The sequence below is a fragment of the Callorhinus ursinus genome, unplaced genomic scaffold, assembly GCF_003265705.2.
Source record: "Callorhinus ursinus isolate GAN/ISIS: 27379988/994484 unplaced genomic scaffold, GSC_fseal_2.0 scaffold13, whole genome shotgun sequence".
Lineage (NCBI taxonomy): Eukaryota > Metazoa > Chordata > Mammalia > Carnivora > Otariidae > Callorhinus > Callorhinus ursinus.
Genome location: NW_027397075.1, coordinates 1,486,184 through 1,512,744, shown reverse-complemented (window position 1 = coordinate 1,512,744; position 26,561 = coordinate 1,486,184). Strand labels below are relative to the sequence as shown.

General features: G+C 41.6%; 1 protein-coding gene across 1 annotated transcript in view; it reads right to left on the bottom strand.

Annotated features, from left to right (window-relative positions):
* SMG1 (SMG1 nonsense mediated mRNA decay associated PI3K related kinase) overlaps positions 1-23,162 on the bottom strand; it is a 104,811-nt gene extending 81,649 nt beyond the window's left edge. The window contains 1 exon segment of the mRNA XM_025855600.2: positions 22,679-23,162. Within this exon segment, the coding sequence (XP_025711385.1) occupies positions 22,679-22,770 (92 nt within the window). The 5' untranslated portion in view covers positions 22,771-23,162.
* Positions 23,163-26,561: the final 3,399 nt, after the last annotated feature.

Genomic DNA, 26,561 nt, shown 5'->3' with positions numbered 1-26,561 from the left:
TTAAGTTTTCAGCACTCCACCAGTGCCTGCCAACTTCCTTCCAGCAAACCCACAAATTCACCCACATGTTGACACAAAGCCTTTCCTCCCATCACCCACACATCATGGAACAAGTGAATGTCCTATCTACAGCAATGCTCTGAATCCATACATTGCCCCTATTTTCTGAGGCATGCTGTGGATCTCCCACTTTGCTACTGCTCATCATTCATCAACACATGAGCACCCTCGAGTTTTCCTTTCAACAACAAAAATCAGAATCTTGGGGATCCTGGCTGGCTCTGTCGGTAGAGCATAAGACTCTAGATCTTGGGGTCACAAGTTCAAGCCCCACATTGGGGCATGGAGCCTACTTTAAAAAGGGGGGGACAAACTCTTAACGCCCTTTTTCCTTCTAATTCTCATTGTCTAGACTCTTCACAGCCAAAACTCTTGGGAAAAATTTACCTTCCTCATCTTCGCTCACTTTTCAATTCACTGTAACCTGGGTTCCACCATCAGCACTCCAGTGAAACTGTTCCTGCAAAAGGAGGAGCTGCCACTTGTGGCCTACTTGTCTCTAAAATACCATAACCCCTTTTTAGTTCATCTTGCTCAATGTCCCCTGATGACTTACTTTTGACAACTGTCTATTCACACTCTCTCTCAATACCACTCTAATTGTTGTTGTTGTTTTCCAAGTAACTTTAATTCCAGTGACTCTCTACTTTTTCCCAGTCCAAGTACTTTCTTCCTTTTTCACCTCCTTTCAGCTTTGAGTTTATGGTCTATCATTTCAATAACACTCTTGCCAATCCCCTTAACCTCCCTTAATATTTTCCTCACACCAATCTGTTAAAATTCCAACCCTGGATAAACCCTAGTATCAATTATCCATCATCCGTAAGTAAGCACCACATCCCCAGGTCCTCCCAACGTTCATCTCCCATTCTCTACATGCATTATCCAGACCTGCCCCATTCTCTTCAGATTCCAAAATACTCTCCTAACCCCCCTACACACACACACACACACACACACACACACACACACACACACACACAAACTTCTCTGTCTCTCTGGTTCACCAAGAAAAAAGAAGATACCATCACACATCTGCACCCAATTCTAAGCCTTGATTGGGATTCCATCTACTTCTACCTTCTCTTAACTTTGCAAATACCCTTTTCTTCTTTCCCATTGAACTGAATCTTCTCTTTACACATGTAAAATTTTAATGTTTCCCATTTAAAGATACAAAAACATATTTAAAAAATATTAGAAAACAAAAACTCCATCAATCCCACATGACCTCCACCAAACAATCTGCCTTCACTCTCTGCAAACTAAGAGTTGTCCCTACTCCCCACCCTGTTTTTTCACCTCTACTGGCTCCTCAATCCACGCTGATCCAACTTCTGCCCCATTACTTTCAGCAAAACCAACTATGAGCCCAGGTTGCTAAACACCTACTTCAGGCTTTATCTTACTCATCCTCTCAGCAGCTTGCACAGGGCTGCTAAGTAGAGTTAAGCAGGTTGTGGCCTGCACAAAGGTGCCTTGCAGAGGAATGAGGTGGGCTGAATGAAAACCTCTTTTTAAAATTCTTACAATAACCCTCTGTGCTGAGATCCTGAGAATTCAAAGTAACCAGATTCTTCCCTTCCTTTGGCTTATGGGATGAAGTACTCTGTATTTCTTCCTACCTGGTTCTACTTCCTCAGGAACTTCTGAGGGCTTGTTCAACCTCCTCTACCAAACCCCAAAATCTTGAGGTATCTCAAAGCCTGACCCTAGGCCTCTATTCATCTCACTTTGACTTTCTCAATCCATGCCAATGGCAATATTTACCACCTGTATGACATCGACTCCTTGATCTAGGCCTCCATCATTGACGTCCACTCTGAGGTCCAGACCTATGTACCCAACTTTTTAAAAACCAATCTCGGGGTGCCTGGGTGGCTCAGCTGGATGGATAATTGATACTAGGGTTTATCCAGGGTTGGAATTTTAACAGATTGGTGTGAGGAAAATATTAAGGGAAGTTAAGGGGATTGGCTCAGGTCATGATCCCAGGGTCCTGGGATGGAGCCCCGCATGGGGCTTCCTGCTCAGCGGGGAGCCTGCTTCTCCCTCTCCCACTCCCCCTGCTTATGTCCCCTCTCTCGCTGTATCTGTCAAATAAATAAAATATTTTAAATAAATAAAACAATCTCAATGTTCTAATGCCTCAAACATAACAACTGGCTCCTTTCTTCCTGGAATCCCCATTTTAATAAATGGTGCCATCATCTAACCACTACTTTCTAATAAATGGCACTATTTGATCAGTCAGACAGTATGTTTCCCACTTCCAATTCTCCTCTCTATCCCATCTCTCCTCCACATTCCAATATTAGTATCATAAAACAGAAATCTGATATCCTCTCACTGCCCTTATCATCCTATGTACCTTACTTCCCTTTTTAGCTAAATCTCTACCAACCACCCCTTTTACACTCTATGCCCCATCCATTCTAATCTTTCATTGCCACAGAAAGAATCACCTTGCTCAGCCAGTCAGCCTGGAATGGCTTTGTCCTCACTCTTTGCTGACCCTAGCTTATTTCTCTTTATCCTCCAAGCATCAGCTTTCCTTTGAAAAGTTTCTGATTCCCGAGTCTGGCTAGTAGTCCCGCTATATATGTGCTACCAGAGAACCTAATAGTTCCTTTAGCTCTTAGATGATTTGAGAAGCTTATTTAAAGTTTTTGTTTTTTTTTTTTCAATTTGACAGAGACAGTGAGAGAGAAAACAAGCAGAGGGAGTGGAAGAGGGAGAAGCAGGCTCCCCCTGAGCAGGGAGCCCAACACAGGGCTCGATCCCAGGACCCTGGGATCATGACCTGAGCCGAAGGCAGATGCTTAATGACTGAGCCACCCAGGCGCCCCATTAAGAAGCTCATTTAAACGTGTTCTGCCAGGAGACTGTAAATACCAGAAGGGCAGGGGACTCTCAGTGTTGCCTACCACACACCCCCACTGACTAGATGGAATATAAATTACTTGTTGACTAAATGATCACCCATTCTCATAACTGAGGCCTTTCAACTGTGGAATACAGTTCCCTAACCTAAACAAACACTAACTTTTCTTCAACCCACACTTCCTCTACAAAGCGTTCTATCAAAATCAGTATTTTCTTGATCATTTACTACAAGAGCATTGACTAAGAGCTTATGACCCCAAAAGGTGAACTAAGATGGTTCCAACCCTGTTAAGAATTTATAATCTAGAAAGGAAAGAACTGTAAAGTCAGTTGAAGTTCCAATTAGGAGTATAAAATGCTCTGTGATTTCAGGAAAAAAAAAAATCCCATTATCCAGCCCCTTCCTCAAACTCTCAAAGTATGTACCACACTAGTTTGCACTTAGTAGTTATATTTATATACTAGCTTCAATTTGCTCACTTGTTTGAGATGTTAGCAGAGGGTACTATATTACACCACACAAACTTTCATAGGGAAAAGAGAACAGCATAGTGGTTGCAGCATAGAGAAGGGAGGGGTACGGACAGACTAGAAGATGATCTTGGTTCAAACTCTATTACAATTATTTAAATTAAGTAAAAATTAGTCTTCTAAGTTAAACTTCCATAACTAAAATGTGATCTATGCATATGATCTTAAGAGTAACTTTCTTGGGGCACCTGGGTAGCTCAGTGCCTCACGTCATGATCCCAGGGTCCTGGGATGGAGCCCTGCATTGGGCTCCCCGCTCGGGGAACCTGCTTCTCCCTCTCCCACTCCCCCTGCTTGTGTTCCCTCTCTCGCTGTCTCTATCAAATAAATAAATAAAAATCTTAAAAAAAAAAAGTAACTTTCAAGAGGTGCCTGTGTGGCTCAGTCGGTTAAGCATCCGCCTTCAGCTCAAGTCATGATCTTGGGGTCCTGGGATGGAGCCCCGTGTCCAGCTTCCTACTCAGCAGGGAGTCTACGGCTCTCTCTCCCTCTCCCCTCCCCCAACCTGTGGTCGCATGCGTGCTCTTTTTGTCTCTCTCTCAAATTAAATAAATAAAATCTTAAAAAAAAAAAAAAGAGTGACTTTTATGAACACAGAAAAGCCACCAAAATTAGAAAGGGCTGGCTTCAGCAATATATTTAAATGAATTCTGAATTTTTATTTTATAAAAATATGCATTTTTAAAGCCTTATTTTTGTCGCATCAAAGGGCACTATATCAAGAGTGAAAAGACAACTCACAAAATCAGCAAAAATATTTGCAAATCATGTATCTTCTAAGAGTCTAGTATCCAAAATACATAATGAACTCTTACAAACTCAACACAAAGACAATCCAATTTTTAAATGGGCTAAAGATTTGAACAGCTATATTTCTCCAAAGATACACAAACAGCCAATAAGCACATGAAAAACTACTCAACATCATTAGTGATTAGGAAAATGTAAATCAAAACCACAGTGAGAATTCACACGCACTGGGATAGCCATAGTTTAAAAAAAAAACACAAAAAACTACCAGTGTTGCAAATATACTGAGAAAATGAAATCCTCATACATAACTGAAGGGAATGTAAAATGGTACAACCACTTTAGAAAAACTTGGCAATTCCTCAAGTTAAGCAAAAAATTACCATTTGACCCAGCAAATCCACTCCTAGGTATATGCCCAAAAGAGCTGACAACAGGTCTTCTCACAGAAATTTGTATGTGAATATTCACCACAACACTATTCACAATAAACTAAAGGTGGAAACCCCAAAGTCCATCAAAGGATGAATGGATAAAAAAGACTGTAAATTCCATGTAAGATTCCATAAAAAGGAACGAAGTAATGATACCTGCCACAATATGGATGAACCCTGAAAACATTATGCCAAGTGAAAGAGGCTAGAAACAAAAGACTACATAGTATATGATTCCATTTATGGTAAATATCCAGAATAGGCAAATCCAAAGAGAAAGCAGATTTGTGGTTGCCAGGGGCTGAGAGAAGGGGAGAATAGGAAGTGACTACTTAAAAAACTGGGTTTCTGTTTGGGATGATGAAAAATTCTGGAACTAGACAGTGGTGATGGTTGCACATCATGAAGTACAGCTGACCCTTGAACAACACAGATTTGAACTGGACCAGTCCACTTACATGCAGATTTTTTTTTTTTACAATACATACAGCACAGTACTGTAAATGTACTTTCTCTTATGATTTTAACATTTTCTTTTCTCTATTATAAGAACACAGTAAATAATACATACAACACACAAGATATGTGTTAGCTGACTCCTTATATTATTGTAAGGCTTCCAGTCAACAGCTGGCTATTAGTAGTTAAGTTTCAGAGAAGTCAAAAGTTATATACAGATTTTCAACTGGGGGGCAGGGGGAGGTGTCAGCACCCCAACCCCCACACTGTTTAAGGGTCAACTGTACTTGGTAGACTGATTTGTAAAATAATAAAATTTATGTGCATTTTACCACAATTTTTTAAAGATTTAGGACATTCTTGGAGCACCTGGGTGGCTCACTTGGTGGAGCATGCAACTCTTTTTTTTTTTTTAAGATTTTATTTTATTATTTATTTGAGAGAAAGAGAATGAGAGATAGAGAGCACGAGAGGGAAGAGGATCAGAGGGAGAAGCAGACTCCCCGCTGAGCAGGGAGCCCGATGCGGGACTCCATCCCGGGACTCCATCCCAGGACTCCAGGATCATGACCTGAGCCAAAGGCAGTTCCTTAACCAATTGAGCCACCCAGGCGCCCGAGCATGCAACTCTTGATCTTGGGGTCGTGAGTTTGAGCCACAAACTGGGTGTAGAGATTACTCGAGAATTAAAAACAGGGGGGCATCTGGGTGGCTCAGGCGTTAAGCGTCTGCCTTCGGCTCAGGTCATGGTCCCAGGGTTCTGGGATCGAGCCCCACATCGGGCTCCCTGCTCGGCGGGAGGCCTGCTTCTCCCTCTCCCACTCCCCCTGCTTGTGTTTCTTCTCTCACTGTATCTCTCTCTGTCAAATAAATAAATAAAAGCTTTAAAAAAAATTTTTTTTAAATCTTTTTTTTTTTTTAAGATTTTATTTATTTGAGAGAGAGAGAGAGCACAAGCAGGGGGAACAGTAGGCCAAGGGAAAAGCAGACTCCCTGCTAAGTAGGGAGCCTGAGGTGGGACTTGATCCCAGGACCCTGGGACCATGACCGGAGCCAAGGGCAGACACTTAACTGACCAAGCCACCCAGGCATCACCCCCAAAAAAAAATTCCTTAAAAAAAAAAAAAAATTTATGGCTTTCTTGAAAAGATCAAATTATAGGGGAAAAAAAAAAAGACCAGAGGTTATCAAGGGCTGAGAGTAGATACTGACTACAAAGGGGCACAAGGAAATGGTTTGGGATGATGGAACTATTCTATAGCTTGACTGCAGTGGTCATGTTTACAACATTACATACATTGGTCAAAACTCAAAGAACTATACAGCATGTAAATTATACCTCAATAAATCTGACTTTTTAAAAAATTTTTTAAAGATTTTATTTATTGGGCGCCTGGGTGGCTCAGTTGGTTAAGCGACTGCCTTCGGCTCAGGTCATGATCCTGGAGTCCCAGGATCGAGTCCCACATCAGGATCCCTGCTCAGCGGGGAGCCTGCTTCTCCCTCTGACCCTCTCCCCTCTCGTGCTATTTCTCTCTCTCTCACAAATAAATAAAATCTTTAAAAAAAAAAGACTTTATTTATTTTGAGAAAGAGAGACAGAGGGAGAGCACAAGAGTGAGGGGGAGGGTAAAAGGGAGAGAGAAGAGCAGGCTCCACAGAGGACCATGGTATCATGACCTGAGAAGGCAGACGCTTAACCGACTGAGCCACCCAAGCACCCCAATAAATCTGACTTTAAAGGAAACAGATCTTTACAATAAAGGTATAAAAAGATAAGGGAAAGACTGTTGATTTATTTTTAATACTTCAGTATTTCAGGTCTTACATTGCCTACCATATTTAACCATTCTAAGGGGAAAAGCAAAACATGGCACCAGCTTTAAGTCACTGTGCTTTCCAATGAAACCAAAGCCTGTTAGTGTCTGAATTAATTAATCAGGCCTAAGAACTGGAACTTAAAGCTCAGAAAGGATTAGCCTAGCCAAGGTACAGAAAGAAACAAAACAGTCCTTATATCAGTAAAAGATAACCGTTACTGACATTAACAGTAAAAAATTCTAAATTTCTAGCAAAATAGCAATTTCACTCTATCCATGCCTGAGAAATACCTAATATAGTCCCTGTAGCAGTTTATTTTCATAAGAAAGAAATGCACAAAAAGAAACGCACTATAAATTATTAATATTTTATCACCTACCCATGTTGATAGTTTTCAAAACTGTGGCTAAATTCTTATTGACCACTGAGACAGCACAAAAATATTGTTTCAGAAAGAGTCAAACCACTAAGCCTGGCAAAATCAGAAAATCACTGGCTGAGACAGAGACAGGAGAAATCCACTGCTAATTTAAGTATACCAAGGCTCTGTACCTCATCTAGCATAAATTCATATCTTACCAGGCATTAAGAATATTTGCAGTTACAAAATCTGGTATGCTTTCAATCTCCAATACAAATGTGAATTCAGGGTTCTGTATTTAACAGAAATAATTCTGTCTATGCTAAATAATAGTTCACCTAAAGGTTCGTCAATCTAAGGCACCATGTTAATTTGACTCACTTTCTCCTGGCCTTTATTTTTAACCCAAGCTAGCTGACTGCCTTAAAAAGAAACCCTGCTTCAGCTCCCATTTGTATCGCTTATCTTCCTCTTTTGTCAGCAAGTCCTGGAAGTACTTTAGAAACATACCATTCAGCCTGGGAAATTGCCAAGATTGAAAGGAAATCTCTTACTCCATGACCTCCCTAGCAGAGGAAGGACAAAAAGACAAAAAGTCTACAAAGAAACCTGTCCACCCCCTTCACCCACACCCCCCTGAGGTTCTCCAGTTAAATGCCAAACATAGCCCATTAAAACAGAGAAGGTTAGAGAAGAAATCACTAACAGGTAAATACTACAGAAATCCCAAAAGGAAGAGTCTTGAAACCAGACTGGGATTCTATAAGCAAGGAAAAGGCAGAGGGTTTTATCAGCATAAAAATGTGTGCAACTGGGGCGCCTGGGTGGCTCAGTCTGTTAAGCATCTGCCTTCGGCTCGGGTCATGATCCCAGGGTCCTAGATCGAGCCCCACATCGGGCTCCTTGCTCGGCGGGGAGTCTGCTTCTCCTTCTCCCTATCCCTCTTCCTGCCGCTCCCCCTGCTTGTGCTGTCAAATAAATAAATAAAATCTTAAAAAAAAAAAAATGTGTGCAACCACCTTTAAGAAGTCCTGAAAATAGGCAAATACTGACTGTAGAGTTATTCAGATAAAGTTCCTCTAATAGACTCAAACGTATCCCCAAGGGACTGATATGCTTGTGAGATTCTCCAACAATTACATATTTTAAATCTTCCCTTTAAAAATAATCCTAAAAGGCACTGTAGTCTCTTTCAAAAATAAAGGTACAGGGGCGCCTGGGTGGCTCAGGCATTAAGCATCTGCCTTCGGCTCAGGTCATGATCCCGGGATCCTGGAATCAAGCCCCGCATCGGGCTCTCTGCTCGGTGGGGAGCCTGCTTCTCCCTCTCCTGCTCCCCCGCTTGTGTTCCCTCTCTTGCTGTGTCTCTCTCTGTCAAATAAATAAAATCTTTTAAAAAATTAAAATAAAATAAAGGTACTGTGTAAAAGTTAAACATCATTACAACTTTTTTTTGTTGGTGACACTGGTCAAGAAAAATGATGTGATTGCCAAAAATCACTTGTAACACGTTAAGAAAAACCAATTATGCAATTTAGACATGCGTACTTTTAAAGAAAACTATTATCAAGTTAGGCACTACTGCCACATGGTACGATACACCCTACAAATCTTGGGCATAGTCAAGGTTTTAGGGTATCAACAGAGCAATATTCTATCATGAAGCCCTTGACATGTAACATATCTTAAATATGATGGCAATTACGGAAAAAACACTTACTGAATTTCATATTCCACACTAGTAATTCCTTTTTTTTTTTTTTAAAGATTTTACTTATTCATTTGACAGAGAGTGCGCGTGCACAAGCAGGGGGAGTGGCAGAAAGAGGAAGAGGGAGAAGCAGGCTCCCCACTGAGCAAAGAGCAGATCCCAGGATCATGACCTGAACAGAAGGCAGACACTTAACCAATTGAGCCACCCACGCACCCCTCCACACTAGTAATTCTTAAAAAGAGTAAGAAACTAACAGAAATATCTTCAGGGCACTCTCAAATTATACACATTACCCCTGCCCCAACCCTCTTAATAAATAAATATACCTTAGAGAAGAATCTAAAAAAACCTTGGTTCTATACTGAGACTACAGGTGGACTGTTAAACAGACGGATTCCTTTCAACATCCCCTATAACACCTATAAGACCTAGCTCCGTAGGTCTCCTGGTGTACGATGGTAAAGAAACATACTACCTCTCTAATCAGAGGTAAATACATACGGTAAACTCTCCTACTTAAGCACTGGGACCTCTGTTTTAGGGGTGATCTTGAAATAACTACTTCCTACTATTTAAATATAAATAAATAGAAAGGTCTCATAAATAAATCTCAAAAGATATGGCCTCCTAAATCAATTAGCTGGGAAAGGAAGATACTTTTCAAAATAATCACACTATTCTTCTATTAGAAAATTCATTAAAGGAAGACAGTTTTGGTAGTTACTGAAACATACTAGCAAGTGGCAATCAAGTGCTGGGAAACAGCGCTCCCACTGTGCTCAGCCACAGCATGAAATATATTGAGGTATTTAAAAGTATTTAGCCTTGGGGCACCTGGCTGGCTCCATTGGTGGAGCGTGCAACTCCTGATCTCAGGGTTGTGGGTTCTAGCCCCACACTGGGTGTAGAGATTACTTAAAAAAAAGGGGGGGGACTAAAATAAAAAAAAGTATTAAGTCTTAAGTTTAAGAAAGCTATGAAACAATACAAAATCATCGCTTCAGCCACTTTAAACCCACAAGGTCTATACAAACCACATCTTTTTATTGTCAGATTTTATACTAAACAGGTTTAAAAATAGAAATTTTCATAATTCCCTTTTACAACAAAAGAGAAAAATCAATGTTTCCAGATACAAAGTTTCTTAGGAGACAGCATTTACTGATTGAGTCAATTTGTAGTGACATAATTTAAAATAGTACCAAAATCTCATGATAGCTTAACACTGTATACCTTCTCATAAAAATGACATAAAATTTCATTAATTCCTATCTTTGTTCAGAAAATATATGTGGTTTTCTTTTTTAAGTACTTCAAACTATTACAGTGGCAGAGTATAGCCTTTCTATGATTTCATGATCTATCCTCCCTACTCCGTTTTTTATTTTTTAAAGAACGCTGATTCTTTTTTTTAAGATTTTATTTATTTGAGAGAGAGAGAGCATGAAGGGGGAAAAGGGAGAGGGAGAAGCAGACTCCCCACTGAACAGGGACCCCGATGTGGGGCTCAATCCCAGGACCCTGAGAACATGACCTGAGCAGAAGCCAGATGCTTAACCAACTAAGCCACCTAGGCGCCCCCCCCACACTCCCTTTAAAACAATACCAGATGGTGGAGAAGAGGGGGAGCAATGCAGCATTCAACTGGAATTCTTAAAGAATTAGGTCTTTAAATTCCAACTGTATAACAAAAGTTAACCAAGGTACAAACTACCTTTTAATCCACACCTTCTCTATTTATTCCACTGGCACCTGCCCTCCAATGTATGCAAGTAGTCACAAAGATTAGATTCTTTTTTTCTGGCTCACAATTTCAAGTGGCATCAAGTTCTTTAAGTGTGATTAGTAAGATAAAGAGAAAAAATACAGAATGATGCAGATTTACAGTCAAATTCCTCATTAGCCAACTTGAAGCAGGCTTACATAATGGTAGCACACAAAAAAATATAGAAAGAGAACCTCTATTATCCTGGAGAGCAACTAATTGCATATCCACACATTTTTTAAATAAATATCATTTATCACAGTATTTCATATAATATTAAAAATGACATATGCCACACCTAATAGAAATTTAACAATTATATGTGCTTCGATTCATATACCCTGAATTATTCACTCTTTATGAAATCTTTAGAATTACTACACACGTGTGCGCACACACACGAGTACTAGAAGAAAAAAAATGAACTGATGAATCACTGAACTCTACCTTTGAAACTAGTAATAACTGTATGTTAATTAATTGAATGTAAATAAATAAAATTTTATTTTTTTCTTTAAAGATTTTATTTATTGGGGCGCCTGGGTGGCCCAGTCAGTTAAGCATCTGCCTTTGGCTCAGGTCATGATCCCAGGGTCCTGGGATCAAGTTCCGCATCGGGCTCCCTCCTCAGCGGGAAGCCTGCTTCTCCCTCTCCCACTCCCCTGCTTGTGTTCCCTCTCTCACTGTGTCTCTCTCTGTCAAATAAAATCTTTAAAAATATATATATATTTTTTATTTACTTGTCAGAGAAAGCGAGTGCACAAGCAGGAGGAGCAGTGGCAGAGGGAGAAACAGGCTCCCCAATGAGCAAGGAGCCTTATAAAGGACTCAATCCCAGGACCCTGGGATCATGACCTGAGCCGAAGGCAGATGCTTAACTGACTGAGCCACCTGGGCACCCCAATAAAATCTTTAAAAAAGTATACAGTAAGTAAAAAAAGAAAAATGAAATGTTAACTAGAGTGTGAGTGTGCGCATGCGTGTAATAAATTCTAAAACTTTCTGAAGAAGAGATAAAAGAGGGAAGATCTTTGAAATTCCAAATTTGATTCAGACATGGCAACATATAAATAGCATTTGTGTAGCACTTAAATAATTTTGAAAGTAATTTTCCAAACCTGAACACCCATAACCCTACATCTTAGGGAAGGCAAGAATTACCTCCTGAGAGGAACAACTGGGTAGTGCCATTACAAAGGACCTTTGTCTTCCCATTTTTACTCCACTGTTATTTTCATGACACCAGCCTTTCCTAAGATAAATATTTGTGAAGGATCAATACTAAAAATGCACATATTCTTAAAAATAAATACATCTGAGAAAAAAACATAAAACACACCGGTTCTATTTCTAACTTCTCCAATGCAATTATACTAAGACAGCAAGTGGATTTTTAAATGAACTAAGTGTGGGAAGAACAGCACTACTGGTGTAATTTTTATATCCTAATAACAGTAAAAACATAGGGAATACTAGCATTCCAGTAACTATACAAGATAGGCCACCTAAATAAAGGCTTCTTTTATAAAACTTTGTTTTACAGTCAGCCATTTGGTTACTCCCCACACATACAACCTTCATTAAACATAACTTCAATTTTAATTTCAGTATTTTTTTAAGATTTTATTTATTTGAGAGAGAGAGAGAAAACACGTCCAGGATGAGGGGCAGAGGGAGACAGAGAGAGAATCCCAAGCAGACTCCGTGCCAAGCACAGAGCATGACTTGGGGCTGGATCTCACAACTCTGAAATCATGACCTGAGCCAAAGTAAGAGTTGGACACTGAATCAACTGAGCCACCCAGGTGTCCCTTCATTTCAGTATTTTCAAAAAAAGGAATAAGATATCACACACTAAAATGCTATCAATAAAAAAATAAAAATAAATGCTATCAATATTTCAAATTATGACAGAATTAATCATTTTTTCATGGTCAGAATTCTAACTCAAGTCCTTCAAAAACAACAGTGTCTTAAGGTGGATTTCTTTTTTTTTTTTTTTAAGTAAACTCTACTCTCAACATGTGGCTTAAACTCAACCCTGAGATCAAGAGTCACATGCTCTACAACTGAGCTAGTCAGATGACCCAAGGTAGATTCCTTTAAACCCAACTAAAGAATAAACACTGAATCTCAAGTTTCATAGTACTGCTGTTGGGAAACCTGCTACACTTTCATTTTTCTTCACATTTACCTGAAGTATATAAAGATAGGCAAGAAAAATTCAACTGCACCATACTATGTGATACTGGTGATCATTGGAATTTTTTTTATCAGAATCTAACATAATCAGAGCCCCATTCTATAGAGGACAAAAATTTGACACCTTTCCCTCAATTAATAGGTTTTTCTGTCTGAATTCTGGCAAATCTCAGGAAGCCAACATAGAATCTGGCATTAGGGCAATGAATCTGAATGTCCAATGTTAGAATCAAAACAAAGAGTCTGGAAATAAAGTGTTGCACTTCAGACAAGGAATTCCAGGATTCATATTATCAGGAATATAAAACAGGGAGACCCTCAAAAGAAGATGAACACCAAAGAGTTGTTCATGGGTTGCTTCAAAGAACTAAATATTCCAAGATGAAAGTTAAAATTTTAAACACACACACACAAACACATCCCTCTTTTAAAATCAGATGGGAGGCGGCGTCTGCCTTTGCCTCAGGTTGTGATCTCGGGGTACTGGGATCCAGCCAGGTGTTGGGCTCCCTGCTCAGTAGGGAGACTGCTTCTCCCTCTCCCTTTTCCTCTCTCCCTGCTCGTACTCTCTTTTCTCAAATACATAAATAAAATCTTTTAAAAATAAATAAATAAATAAATATAATCAGATTGGAGCACCTGGCTGGCTCAGTCAGTAAAGCATTAAACTCTTGATCTCAGGGTCATGAGTTCAAGCCCCATGTTGCGCATGAGGCCTCCTTAATTAAAAATAACAAAAAGGGGCCTACTTAATTAAAAATAACAAAAAATAAAATGAGAAGATTAAAATGCTAAGGATCAGAAAAACAAATTTTCAAGGAACAAATTTAAATAAAAGGGAAAAAATTAAATTCAAAGAGCTTCAGTAAAAAAGACAATGTTGCCAATGCTGTCATATATGGAGGAAAAATGAGTATCTTGTCAGTATATAGTCCAAGCCATACTTATTAGTGGAACCTTCTTCCCATTCAATAGAAAAGGTATTAAGTATTTTGGATTTTTTAAAATATGCAAACACACATGAATATACAATTATCTTAGACCATTGTAGAGCCATTAGTAATTTTTTTGTGAACTCTAAGAGCACTGTTGAGGTTCTTTAAGATGCTTAAAAGAGAAGCACCTGGGTGGCTCAGTCAGTTAAGCACTGGACTCTTGATTTCAGCTCAGGTCATGACCTCTGGGTCGTAAGATCAAGTCCTGCATTGGGCTCTGCGCTCAGTGCTGAGTCCACTTAAGATTCTCTCTCTCCTTCTTCCTTTGCCCCTCCTTCCTGCCTGCCTGTGCTTTCTAAATAAATAAAATCTTTTTTAAAAAAAAGATGCTAGGGCGCCTGGGTGGCTCAGTTGGTTAAGCAACTGCCTTCGGCTCAGGTCATGATCCTGGAGTCCCGGAATCGAGTCCCGCATCGGGCTCCCCACTCAGCGGGGAGTCTGCTTCTCCCTCTGACCCTCTTCCTTCTCGTGCTCTGTATCTCTCATTCTCTCTCTCTCTCAAATAAATAAATAAAATCTTAAAAAAAATAAAAAAATAAAAAAAAGATGCTAAAAAGAAAGAAAAGGAAAAGTAGTGTCTCTTCTTATAAACAAAGAAACAGGGCGCCTGGGTGGCTCAGTTGGTTGAGTGACTGCCTTCAGCTCAGGTCATGATCCTCGAGTCCTGGTATCGAGTCCAGCGTCCAGCTCCCTGCTAGGCAGGGAGTCTACTTCTCCCTCTTTTACTCCCCCTCTTGTGCTCTCACTCGCTCTCATTCTCTCTCAAATAAACTTAAAAAAAAAAAAAGAAAGAACATAACTTAGGAAGTTCCATACCAAAAAACAAAACAAAACAAAATTTATTCTGATACCAGAAACCTCTCTAAAAAAAGATTTTTAAAATAAACGCAAAAAAGCCTTTAGGGGCACCTGGGTGGCTCAGTCAGTTGAACTTTTGGCTCAGGTCATGATCTCGGGGTCCTGGGATCGGGTCTGCGTTGGGCTCCGCACTCTGAGGGGAGCCTGCTTCAGGATTCTCTCTCCCTCTGCTCCTCCCCCTGCCTGCTCTCTAATAAATAAATCTTTAAATAAATAAATAAACAAACACGGGAAGCCTTTAAAAGGTTTTTAAATAGGGGCGCTTGGGTAGCTCAGTCAGTGAAACATCTGACTCCATTTCAGCTCAGGTCATGATCTCAGGGGTTGAGAGACTGAGCCCCACATTGGGCTCTGCATTGGGTGTGGAGCCTGCTTACGATCCTCTCTCTCCCTCTCCCCCTTTTTCTCTCTCTCTCTCAAAAATAAAATATTGATAAATAAGTTTTTAAAATAATAAACATGAAATCCTAGACATACTATGTTAATATGAACAGCAACATTAAGCTCCAAAAAAAAATAATTTCCAACAAGAATACAATTCCCTTGGGGCACCTGCATAGCTGTCGTTAAGCATCTGCCTTCGGCTCAAGTCATGATCCCAGGGTCCTGGGATCAAGCCCTGCATCGGGCTCCCCACTCTGCGGGAAGCCTGCTTCTCCCTCTCCCACTCCCCACCCCCCCCCCGGCTTCTGTTCCCTATCAAATAAATAAATAAATAATCTTTAAAAAAAAAAGAATACAATTTCCTTTTTTGAAAAGGTATGAAGATTAATATGAAAAAAGGAATTCACCATGTTGAGATATCTGTTGATTCTGGAAACTTTTTTTTTTTTTACTTTTTTCTTTGGAAGCTCTACTCCCAACACGCAAGTTGATTTCAACTCAGGACCCGGAGATCAAGAGTCACATGCTCTCTACTGACCCAGCCAGCCAGGTGCCCCTGGTTCTGGAAAATTTTTATTTCATTAATTCCCCATCAGCAGGCATACAACAAGGACTCAGGCATTCTAGTGGAATGCCAGAAGGGACAACCCAGTGCTTAACTTTTTAGTGATTAGATTGTTTAAACAATGTACAAATACGTACAATAGATAAGGGGTAAGATGTCAATGCGTAAAAGATCTTTAAATATGTGAGCAAGGTATTTTTTTCAAGATGGATAAAACCTATGAAAATATTTTTTCTTCTGTAAAAGATCTGACGACACTAGAACAATGTCTCTTTAAACCTGTTCAATCAGCTTATTTAAATTGCTGCCTCAGGCTAACCAGGCTGCTATACAAGGAACAGCTCCCCTCAAAATGCCTCCCACAGTTAACAGTATTATAAACTAGAGTTAACTCTAAATACAAACTTGCAGAATTCCATTTTCATGTATTTACTTGAGGAAGGACCCTCAAATATCGGGTATACTATTTTTTAAGTAAGCTCATGACCCCAAGATCAAGAGTCACATGCTCTACCAACTGAGCCAGCCAGGCATCCCCAGTAACTGATGCACTAGCATGTAAGAAGGGATGCAGGGTAAAACCATTAAGATGCATGCACATGTGAAGGTTGTGTTTTATTGGGGCTGACACACAGGAAAATTTCAGACAGTGTTATGTGCAATGAAGAAAACCCAGGGTGAAATGTTAGAGAAGGATGCCTCTTCTCAGTGAGGGGTGACATTTACGCTGAGACAGCATGAGGGCATCCAGGTCATTGTACTCTGAGAAGAGCAATCCAGACAGTAGCTACACAGCACGAACAGTGAATGCAAAGGCCCTAAGGCAGAAATGAACTTCGGGAGTGCTTTAGGGCAAGTAAGACACAGAAGCAAAGGAGAAAAGGACAGGCTCAGCCCTCAGGGACTTAAGAGATCAATCACTGAGGTGATAACCACAAATTAACTTTCACTGCAGAACTGTTGCAAGAGAAGAGGGATCTCAGAGGGCAGAAGTAGCAGGGTAGGAATTTTAAGGTAAGTACAAGGTTTAAAGTGGGCAGAGCATGGAAAACAAATAAGCAGCAGTAGGTATCCAGAGGGTAAAGAAAGGTACATGAACCTGCAGCTGACAGGAATAAACTTGGCCAAGAAGAGGCGATCTTGTGTATCCCAGGACTAAAATATCTGAAGAAGTTAAGGAGCGAGCCACCATCTGAAACTGTTTTCAAATGATGTTTAGATATCCCAAGAAAGTATGTTTATAGCAAAAAGAAAGAAAGAAAGAAAGAAATATGTTGAAGACAACAAGATTATCAATCCACAGAAACATTAAGTTGGTAAGAAATCATAAGAATATTCTAAGATTTCCTTTCTACAGTAAATTTTAAGGCAAAATCTACCTGTACACAGTTGGGGGGTTGGGGAGCAGGGGTGGAAAGGGAGTGTAATCCAACTGAAAATCAATGTGTATCTGTATCTTGAGTGGGGTCATACATTTGTCAAAATTCACTTAAGATCTATACATATGTCCATATAATCTAAAAAAAAAGTAACAGTGGAGTACAAAAAAGAATTCAGGAAAGGAAATACACAATCAACTAATACAAATGGAGAAAAACTAACACTATAAAAACACAAATGTCAAAACAGGAACTTAACAGGTTACACTCCACATTTTTTAAAAAATTAAAGTGTAATAAACTTGAATATTTCCAATAGAAACTAAACCACAAAATACCTGCAATCTTTACTGTTAGGCCTCATACAAAAGGTGATAAGTTTTATTCTGTAGTCCCCCCAAAAAAATGAGTTCTGAGAAAACTTTAAGATAGCCAAAGACAGGTAACCAAAATAGTAACAACACGAAGAGACACCAAACAACTGCTTGTGTGAATCCATAAAGGGAGGTCCACTGAAAAGAACCCCAGGGATTTATTTTAGGTGATTAGAAAAAATTAGAAAGGCAAGTAAGCAGATATCTACTATATGCAAGGCAGTGAAGGCAGGAAATCTTAAATTTAAAAGTAGTGAGAATTCAAATAAACCAACAAAAAGTAAAAACAGACCCATAAAGACAGAGAACAAACTGATGGCTGCCAGAGGGGAGCAGGGTAGGGGAATGGGAAAATGGGTGAAGTGGAGTGAGAGATACAGGCTTCCAGTTCTGGAGTAACTCAGAGGAATAAAAGGTATAGCATAAGGAATATAGGGGAGGAAAAAAAAAAGTGAGAATTCACTGTTCACAAAAGACACCATGGGGGGCGCCTGGGTGGCTCAGTCGTTAAGCGCCGCTAAGCGTCAGTCTTCGGCTCAGGTCATGATCCCGGAGTTGTGGGATCGAGCCCCACATCGGGCTCCCTGCTGAGCGGGAAGCCTGTTTCTCCCTCTCCCACTCCCCCTACTTGTGTTGCCTCTCTCGCTGTGTCTCTGTCAAATTAAAAAAAAGAAAAAAAAAAAAAAAGACACCATGGACCACACTGTATTTTCTGTGTATGATCATTCCATTTAAGAATCCTAACCTAGGGGCGCCTGGGTGGCTCAGTCGTTAAGCGTCTGCCTTCGGCTCAGGTCATGATCTCAGGGTCCTGGGATCGAGCCCCACATCGGGCTCCTTGCTTAGCGGGAGGCCTGCTTCTCCCTCTCCCACTCCCCCCGCTTGTGTTCCCTCTCTCACTGTGTCTCTCTCTGTCAAATAAATAAAATCTTTAAAAAAAAAAAAAGAATCCTAACCTAGGGCGCTTGGGTGGCTCAGTTGGTTAAGCGACTGCCTTCAGCTCAGGTCATGATCCTGGAGTCCCGGGATCGAGTCCCGCATCGGGCTCCCTGCTCAGCAGGGAGTCTGTTTCTCCCTCTGATCCTCCCCCCTCTCATGTGCTCTCTCTCTCATTCTCTCTCAAGTAAATAAATAAAATCTTAAAAAAAAATTAAAAAAAAGAATCCTAACCTAAACTGAATTGTGAGCAGACAAAAATTACCACTATAACGACCATCCTCAATCAACACCAGGTAACTCATGAGGGGCTTTTGCTTATGGAAATTCCCACATACTGGGCTGAATACTTTTGTCTGAATTTAAATCATGAATTACAAACAGAATATTCAGGTATTTAGCAGTCTCTTTAAGCTATGATTCAAGGCCTACAATACAGCTCCAATATAGCTCTGGACCTCTCTCTCTTATCTGTATCACTCCTCAAAACTACCCCATCCTTCTAACCAAACTGGAAATTTTTTACCAAGGACAACCTGCATTTGCCACTTCCTTACTTACTTTGGGGGGGCGTTGAGACCCCCCAAAATTTACTGTCAAAATGGATCAAATTTCATGGTCCTGCTGCTCCCTTCTCAATTGCACAGTTTTTCATCCTCTGGCTCTCCAAGTTGTAAACTCTATTACATATAAAAATATCAAAAATTATATCACAATTAATATCCATATAATACTTCACCTTTCCCAAGTCCTTTATCCCATATTAACCTATAACCTCCTTAAACATAGTGGCTCTATTAGTCATAAAAATGCCTCAAGGATCAATATTTCCTAAAGCCAAATATTTTCATTGCATTAGAATGTTACATAATCTCCTGTTATTAAAATACCATCCAGTTATGGTCCCAATTTAAAAAGGAATCAAAACAGAAGGGGAAAAAAGGTTCAATTTAAAGATGTAATTGCCAAATGTTTCATGAAGCATATGTTTTATTTTATAATGGAAAAAACAAACTTTCCCCACAAACACCCATACACAGTTATCTGATAAACCCCCATAGTGTACTTGAAAATCTGTGGTACAGAATTGGTAACCATTAAATTCTACTAAAGCTCCATTTATGGTTATAAAATATGTAACTCCACTTCATTTTTCTTTAATGTATTTCACTGTATTATTTATCTGTGGACTTCAAATAGTATACAGATTCATAAAAGGCTAAAGAGACAACTCTGATTTCAAAAATCCAGTTTCTCACAATGCCAGACATACTAGTTTCTGGCTTTACCTTCACAACACTCTTCCTGTTTTTTGGTCTGTGACAATGGAGAATAAAGATACTTGTACTTTTGATAACTTTAATCTGTCTACATTCTACCAAAAATGGAAGCTATTTTTAATATACAGTTTTATCATTATAGAACTGTAGAAAGATCTTAAGTTTGGGCACTGTAAAACACCCAATATAAATCTGTTAAAGTCTAAGACTCCAAAGTGTGGAAGTAAAATCTTGTTTTCTGTTGACCTGAATGCTTCCAAACTAAACTATATTTGACTCCAATGTCAAATTAGTCATGTCATTTTGGAATAATAAAATGTGTAATAATTATATATTTACTTTTAAAAAGTCATTCCAATCTCTATCTTGATTGGTACAACTAGAAGATTATATTCCAAAACAAAGTCAAGAAAAAAACATACTTTGGCTAGTGGCAATGATAAAACCATTCATTTGCCTAATCATTCTTAAATCTTAATGTGAATGAAAAGGAAGACTATCAACCAGCGCTTTATAAATGCTTTCTGCTAAAGGTAGGCTTCTAGCAAAGATGGGCTTGCTCTTTTGCCATTTGACACTAGTGTATTCAGCCACCTGGAGCACTTCCTGTCAATATGTGTGAAGATCACGTGTGCCCATGACTGACTAAACAGTCTGTTTCCAAACTAACTGACAAATTAACACTAAGAGAAACCGACAAGAATTGCTTTTTTATACCCCACTTGTTCAAAAGTCTAGACCTAAGAAAATAATAAAAATAAAATCTGAGAAGTAATGGTACAGAAAGGCAAATAATTTTTCTAAAAACCAAAATGATTCACATGCAGCAATCTGCCTGCTTTTGAAGATGTTTAGAAAAATAAGTATCTATTTAAACCAAACCTCTACTCTGTCAGTTAACTGGAGTCTGTCACCTTTCTGAAGAGCGGACAGAACAACCTCAAATTTAACTTGTGAAAATTATGACTTGGCAAACAAGGTTCTTTACTGACGTTTAACAAAACAACTATGGCAACCCCACAATCAAGTTCTGCTATGGGATACTGTCCTTACTTCTCCGTTCCCTCTTCTACAAAAAAGTCAAATATTTCCGACATCCTAACTGTTATGTTAAACTCCATGACGAACTATATCTCACAGTATCCCTCTACCTAGGCAGTAAGTTCTGAGACTTTGTTACAGAGAATAGCTCTAAAGAAAGCTTACATCCTCTCCCCAACAAACGCACCACACACAGCCAAGAAATAGAACACGTGAAAGAAGAAAACATGGATAATATTTATAATCCATGTATATATTCCATAAATATATAAGCCATTGTTTCATATCTGTCAAATGAAGTCAAGTGACCCCAGCAGGTGGCTGCAACTTCACTACTCCATTTATTTAGAATTACAAGCTACAATTCATTCTTTTCCAAAAGCTCTAGGATTATTTGTGAGGAGCACGTTAGTCTTGTAAAGGGATACTAAATTTTTTCATATACGCTGATCACAATACTGCAAAATAATGGAAAATCCAACCGTCAAAGAGCTGTCAAATTCAAGCTCGTTAATCATCTAATTTCATTAGATGCAAGAAAAAAAGCTATTTCAGACATGTCAATGAAAGTATAAAACAACTAAGAATATCAATTACAGATAACACTTACTTAAAACTAGTCAACTGATTGTATTTAAAGCATTCACAAACCCTAAGTGGTAAAGGACAAGTAAAGGTATGCTTTTCAATTTTTTTTAAACTACTTAACTTCTCAATTCTAGAGTCAGGCATTAACTTTTAAAGTCACCTAGTTATATATAAATAGTTCTCAAGAGACATAGGATTTGGGAAGGCATATTAAACAGACTAAGGTGTGTTACCGCCCATTTACCCAAAAGACTTTTCTATCAAGTCTTAAAATGTTACATTCTAACATCTTAAATTATTTCCAGCACTGCTGAAGTTACATGTAACCATCAGGAAGCCAAAGTCATCCCAACAACCTGTCTTAACACTTACTTGACCAGTTACAGTCAAGTGTGCTTCAAAGTATGAAAACTCCACGAATCAACTAACCCTAAAACATTATATACATTTAGGAAGTTTTTCTAGACACTCAGTCCTAAATTAGGCACAAGTGTGCCCCATGATTAATCAGAAACAAACAGAAAGTGTATATAAAAAAAGTTGATGCTCCAAATATATTCAATTCCAAGGAGGCTCCAAAGAGGTCTGAGACCAAATGCCCTCCATGCAAGAGGAAATTCACTACTCCTCTTAGGGTGTGCTCAAAAACACCAAGTATGAATTGCCCTCCACCAGGGGAACTGCTCCTTGCACTTGAGGAAAATTTCATTTCCCAGGACGAGAGTGGTCGTCCTCATCAACCTCATTTCATGCCCCACAACTGCCCAGCCTAAAGTCAGAGTAAACCCTTCGAGTGTTGGGGGTTTTGTTTTTTGAAATATTAACACGTGGGGGGGGGGGGCCTCACAGAAGAGATCATAGTTAAGGAGCTCTTTTACGTGGGGGCTTGAGAGGTGAAGGACCAAGAAGTGAATGGGTAACAGAGAGGGTCCTGGACTCCCAGGATCCCCCAACTCAAATTCCAACTTGGTGGGTGGTAACCAGAAAGGCCCCCACCACCAGGCCCTTTTCTTCACCATTCTTGACCCAACTCCTAGGCCAGTGCCTTCGCCCGCCGCCCTGGGTCTCAGCTCCAGCCCCAAAACTGAAAGGCAGAGAGGGGAGACATTTAGGCCTCGCCTCCCACGGCCTTCCTCCCCCAGCCGGGGCGGGAGGGGACCCAGGAAGCCGCGCTCGGTTCCCGGGGCGGGGTGGAGGGCCTAGGCCGCGCCTCCCAGTCGGATGGCCCTAGGCCTCGGCCCGCCCGAGGCGGGGCCCAGGGGTCGGGGCGGCGGACTGGGTGCCGGCTCACCCACCTGGGTTGCCAGTCATTCCAGCTCCGCGGGTACTTGGTGCCGCCGCCGCCGCCGCCGCTGCTCAGCCGAGACCCCGGGGCTCTGCGGCTCATTACCTTCCCCGACACGACATGGCCAAACGCCGCCGCCCAAAGAAGCGCGAGTCGCCGCCCGAACCGACCGCCGCCGACACTCTGGTCCCGCCCGGGGCTGAGGAGGAAGCCGAAAAGAAGAAGGAGGAGGAGAAGGAGGAGGAGGAGGCGGCGGCGGAGGGCGGGGGAGGCTGACGGCCGTTCCGGGTTCCGCCTGAGCCCGCAGCGCAGGACGAGGAGGCGGGAGTGGCGCCGCGAGGGGGAGGCGGAGGAAGGGGAGGCGACGTCTCTTCCAGGGCCGAGGGCGGCCCGCGACGCCGGGACCCAAGAGGAAGAGGACGGCGAGGAGGAGGCGGTGGCGGCGACTCCTCACGCTCACACAGCCACTGCTTCCCCGCCTCCCGGCTCCGCCCGCCGCGCCGCCGCTGCCGCACGGCATGCTGGGAGCGAGGGGCGGTGCCGGCGCCCGCCGGGCCAGGAGAGAGGGGCGGGGCCGGCTGCGGGGGCGGGGCCGGCTGCGGGGGGCGGGGCCGGGAGGGCGCGGCGAGCGGGTCGCCCTCCCGCGCCCCGAGCTCGCCTCCACTCCCCGCGGACCGCGCTAAGGTCTCCGCCCCGCCGCGGGGTATCATGGGAGAGGGGATCTCGGCCACCACCCCCACGCGCACACCCTCCCAAATGCTCTCCAGAAAGCACCAGACCCCGGAGGGCTGGACAGTCAGGTGTAAACAGACATCCAATAAAGGACCTGGGGTGCCCTTTGCGCGCGCGCTCACACAGACGCGCGCGCACACGCAGGCATCTCTTTAGGGCTCACGTGTGCCCATTTTCCCCACCCTATACGGTAAAAAGTAAAAATAAAAAAGAGAGGGTGGATATCCACCTACCCAGCCCCCACCTGAAATGTGCCCATGGAGTCCTTACACCTTCACCGTCTCTTCACATTGTAAAAAACTAAATAGTGGGAGAAAAGGCAATCCCCTGTGCCCCGCAATCCCTGTCCCCTGCAATGTGAAATGTGCTTAGAGATCCTCCCACCTTAACACTTGCCCACCTTCCCCACCGGAAAGAATCTGGCTGGTAGGGGCAGGGTTGCACACCTGAGCACTTCCCCCCCTACCCCCACGGTGCCCTGGAAAGATTTCACTAAAGCATCTGATACATAATGTGGATGCAGATCCACAGAGGAAAGCTGACCAAGATGCACATCAAACAGGGGAGCTACCTTTGGGGAGGACGGTCAACAGTGTCTTCATGTCAACACAGAGGGTCTTAACCCATTTTACGTTGCAAGAAGACAGTCTATTTTTTTGTGTAATTAAAAATTGTTACTTAGGGCGCCTGGGTGGCTCAGGTGGTTGAGCGACTGCCTTCGGCTCAGGTCATGATCCTAGAGTCCCGGGATCCCTGCTCGGCAGGGAGTCTGCTTCTCCCTCTGACCCTCTTCCCTCTCGTGCTCTCTATCTCTCATTCTCTCTCTCAAATAAATAAATAAAATCTTTAAAAAAAATTGTTACTTACAGTACTTGAAGATCATAAGACTTTGATATTTCCACAGGCGTACCGTTTCAGCCTTGGGCTCCTTGCTTATGCCCACGAATCCCTCACTCAGGTATCATCCTGCCAGATTTAAAAGATGGAAAGTTAAGATTTTGAAAAAGAACTTTTCTCCCCTCACCTTGCTTCCCCCCATTCAGGTAAAAAGAAACCTCTGAACTGGGGCTGATATTTGACTCAATAAAGAAATCCCCACTAGGTCAGACCCAAGTATAGCCATCCACATATGTTCAAAAAAAAAAAGTTTAAATAAGACCTACATTAAGGGTCACCTGTGTGGCTCAGTCGGTTAAGCGTCTGCCTTCCACTCAGGTCATGATATCCGGGTCCTGGGATTCAGCCCGGTGTCCCATGTCAGGCTCCCTGCTCAGTAGGGAGTCTGCTTCTCCCTCTACCTCTGCTTCCTCCCCCCTCCTGCTCTCTCTGTCTCTGTCTCTCATATAAATAAATAAAATCTTAAAAAAAAAAAAAAAGTATGACTCTTGATTTCAGCTCCGGTCATGATCTCAGGGTGGTGAGATTGAGCCTCACATCAGACCCCAGGCTCAATGTGGAATCTCCTTGAGATTCTTTCTCCCCCTCTCCTTTACCCCTCCCCCAATTCTCAATCACACTCTGTCATATAAAGAAAGAAAATCTTGGGCGCCTGGGTGGCTCAGTTGGTTAAGCGACTGCCTTCGGCTCAGGTCATGATCCTGGAGTCCTGGGATCGAGTCCCACGTCGGGCTCCCTGCTCAGCGGGGAGTGTGCTTCTCCCTCTGACCCTCTGACCCTCTTCCCTCTCGTGCTTTCTATCTCTCATTCTCTCTCTCTCTCAGATAAATAAATAAAATCTTTAAAAAAAAAAAGAAAGAAAATCTTAAAAAAAAAAAGACGTACATTAAGAGGGATATATCTCATGTACACACTCCATCCAAAAATTTGCCCTAGGTACCCCCACACTTGCCTATCTCCCTCTTGCTGAGGAGAGGATATGAGGAAGGGGCCTCCCAGTTTGTAGTAAGAGTCCCAAGGAGAGGTGTCCTTTCTTCCCTGTTAATCATTGCCTCTTTCCTACTCTTCTTTTTTTTTTTTTAATTTTATTTATTTATTTGAGAGAGAGAATGAGATAGAGAGAGCATGAGACGGGGGAGGGTCAGAGGGAGGAGACTCCCCGCCGAGCAGGGAGCCCGATGAGGGACTCGATCCCGGGACTCCAGGATCATGACCTGAGCCGAAGGCAGTCACTCAACCAACTGAGCCACCCAGGCGTCCATCTTTCCTACTCTTCTATGAAAAGAAAAAGCCCTTCTTGAATAGAATCCCAGGATTAGGGTTCCCTCACTCAGTCCTCTCTGGGAGACTATTATTCCTGCCACAAGATATTTGGGTTCTATTTGTTTTTAATTAATGTTTACTTATATAAACAATAATGAATACATTCACCTCCCATAAATTTTGAATGTACAGCCTAATCCTGATTTATTCTTTCATTCAACACTCAGCCAAATTTATTCAGCATCCACTAACCAAGCATTTGGGGACAGGACAGTAATCAAGACTCCATCCATCTCTGTCCTCAAGGAACTCTGGGAGTAGGAGTCAGAAAGATACATCTATTATTATAAATGACTAAAATATTTATTTTTCCTCAATTTCCCTTCTTTCCAACACCATGCAAGCCTGTCTTGCAATGTGACTAGAAAGGCCCCACTCCCAAAACCTTTCCTTAATTGTAAGTTCTGAGCTTCCTTGGACCTGCTTTCCTCAGATCTTGTAGTTTTTATCTTCCAGGTGAGTTAACACTCCTCTCCTCCCTTCAGACCCATGAGCAAATGGCTTATGTGGCCAATTAATCATTCTGACTTCCTAACAGTGGTGCAGGGACCAAATTATGTCAGATTCCAAAATGATTTGCAGCACAATAACCAGAACCTTAGACCCTGAAGAAAAATGTCAGGGGCACCCGGGTGGCTCAGTTGTTAAGCGTCTGCCTTCGGCTCAGGTCATGATCCCAGGGTCCTGGGATCAAGCCCCGCATCGGGCTCCCTGCTTAGCCAGGAGCCTGCTTCTCCCTCTCCCTCTGACCCCTTCCCCCTTGCTTGTGATCTCTCTCTCTCTCTCTCTGTGTCAAATAAATAAATAAAATCTTTAAAAAAAAAGAATGTTGAGAGAATTAACACAGATCTTGCACGTAAAGCACTTTGCACAGTGCCTGCCACACAGTAAACAATGAATGTTAGCTAGAAATCAGATCTACAACTTCTCTGAAGTACATG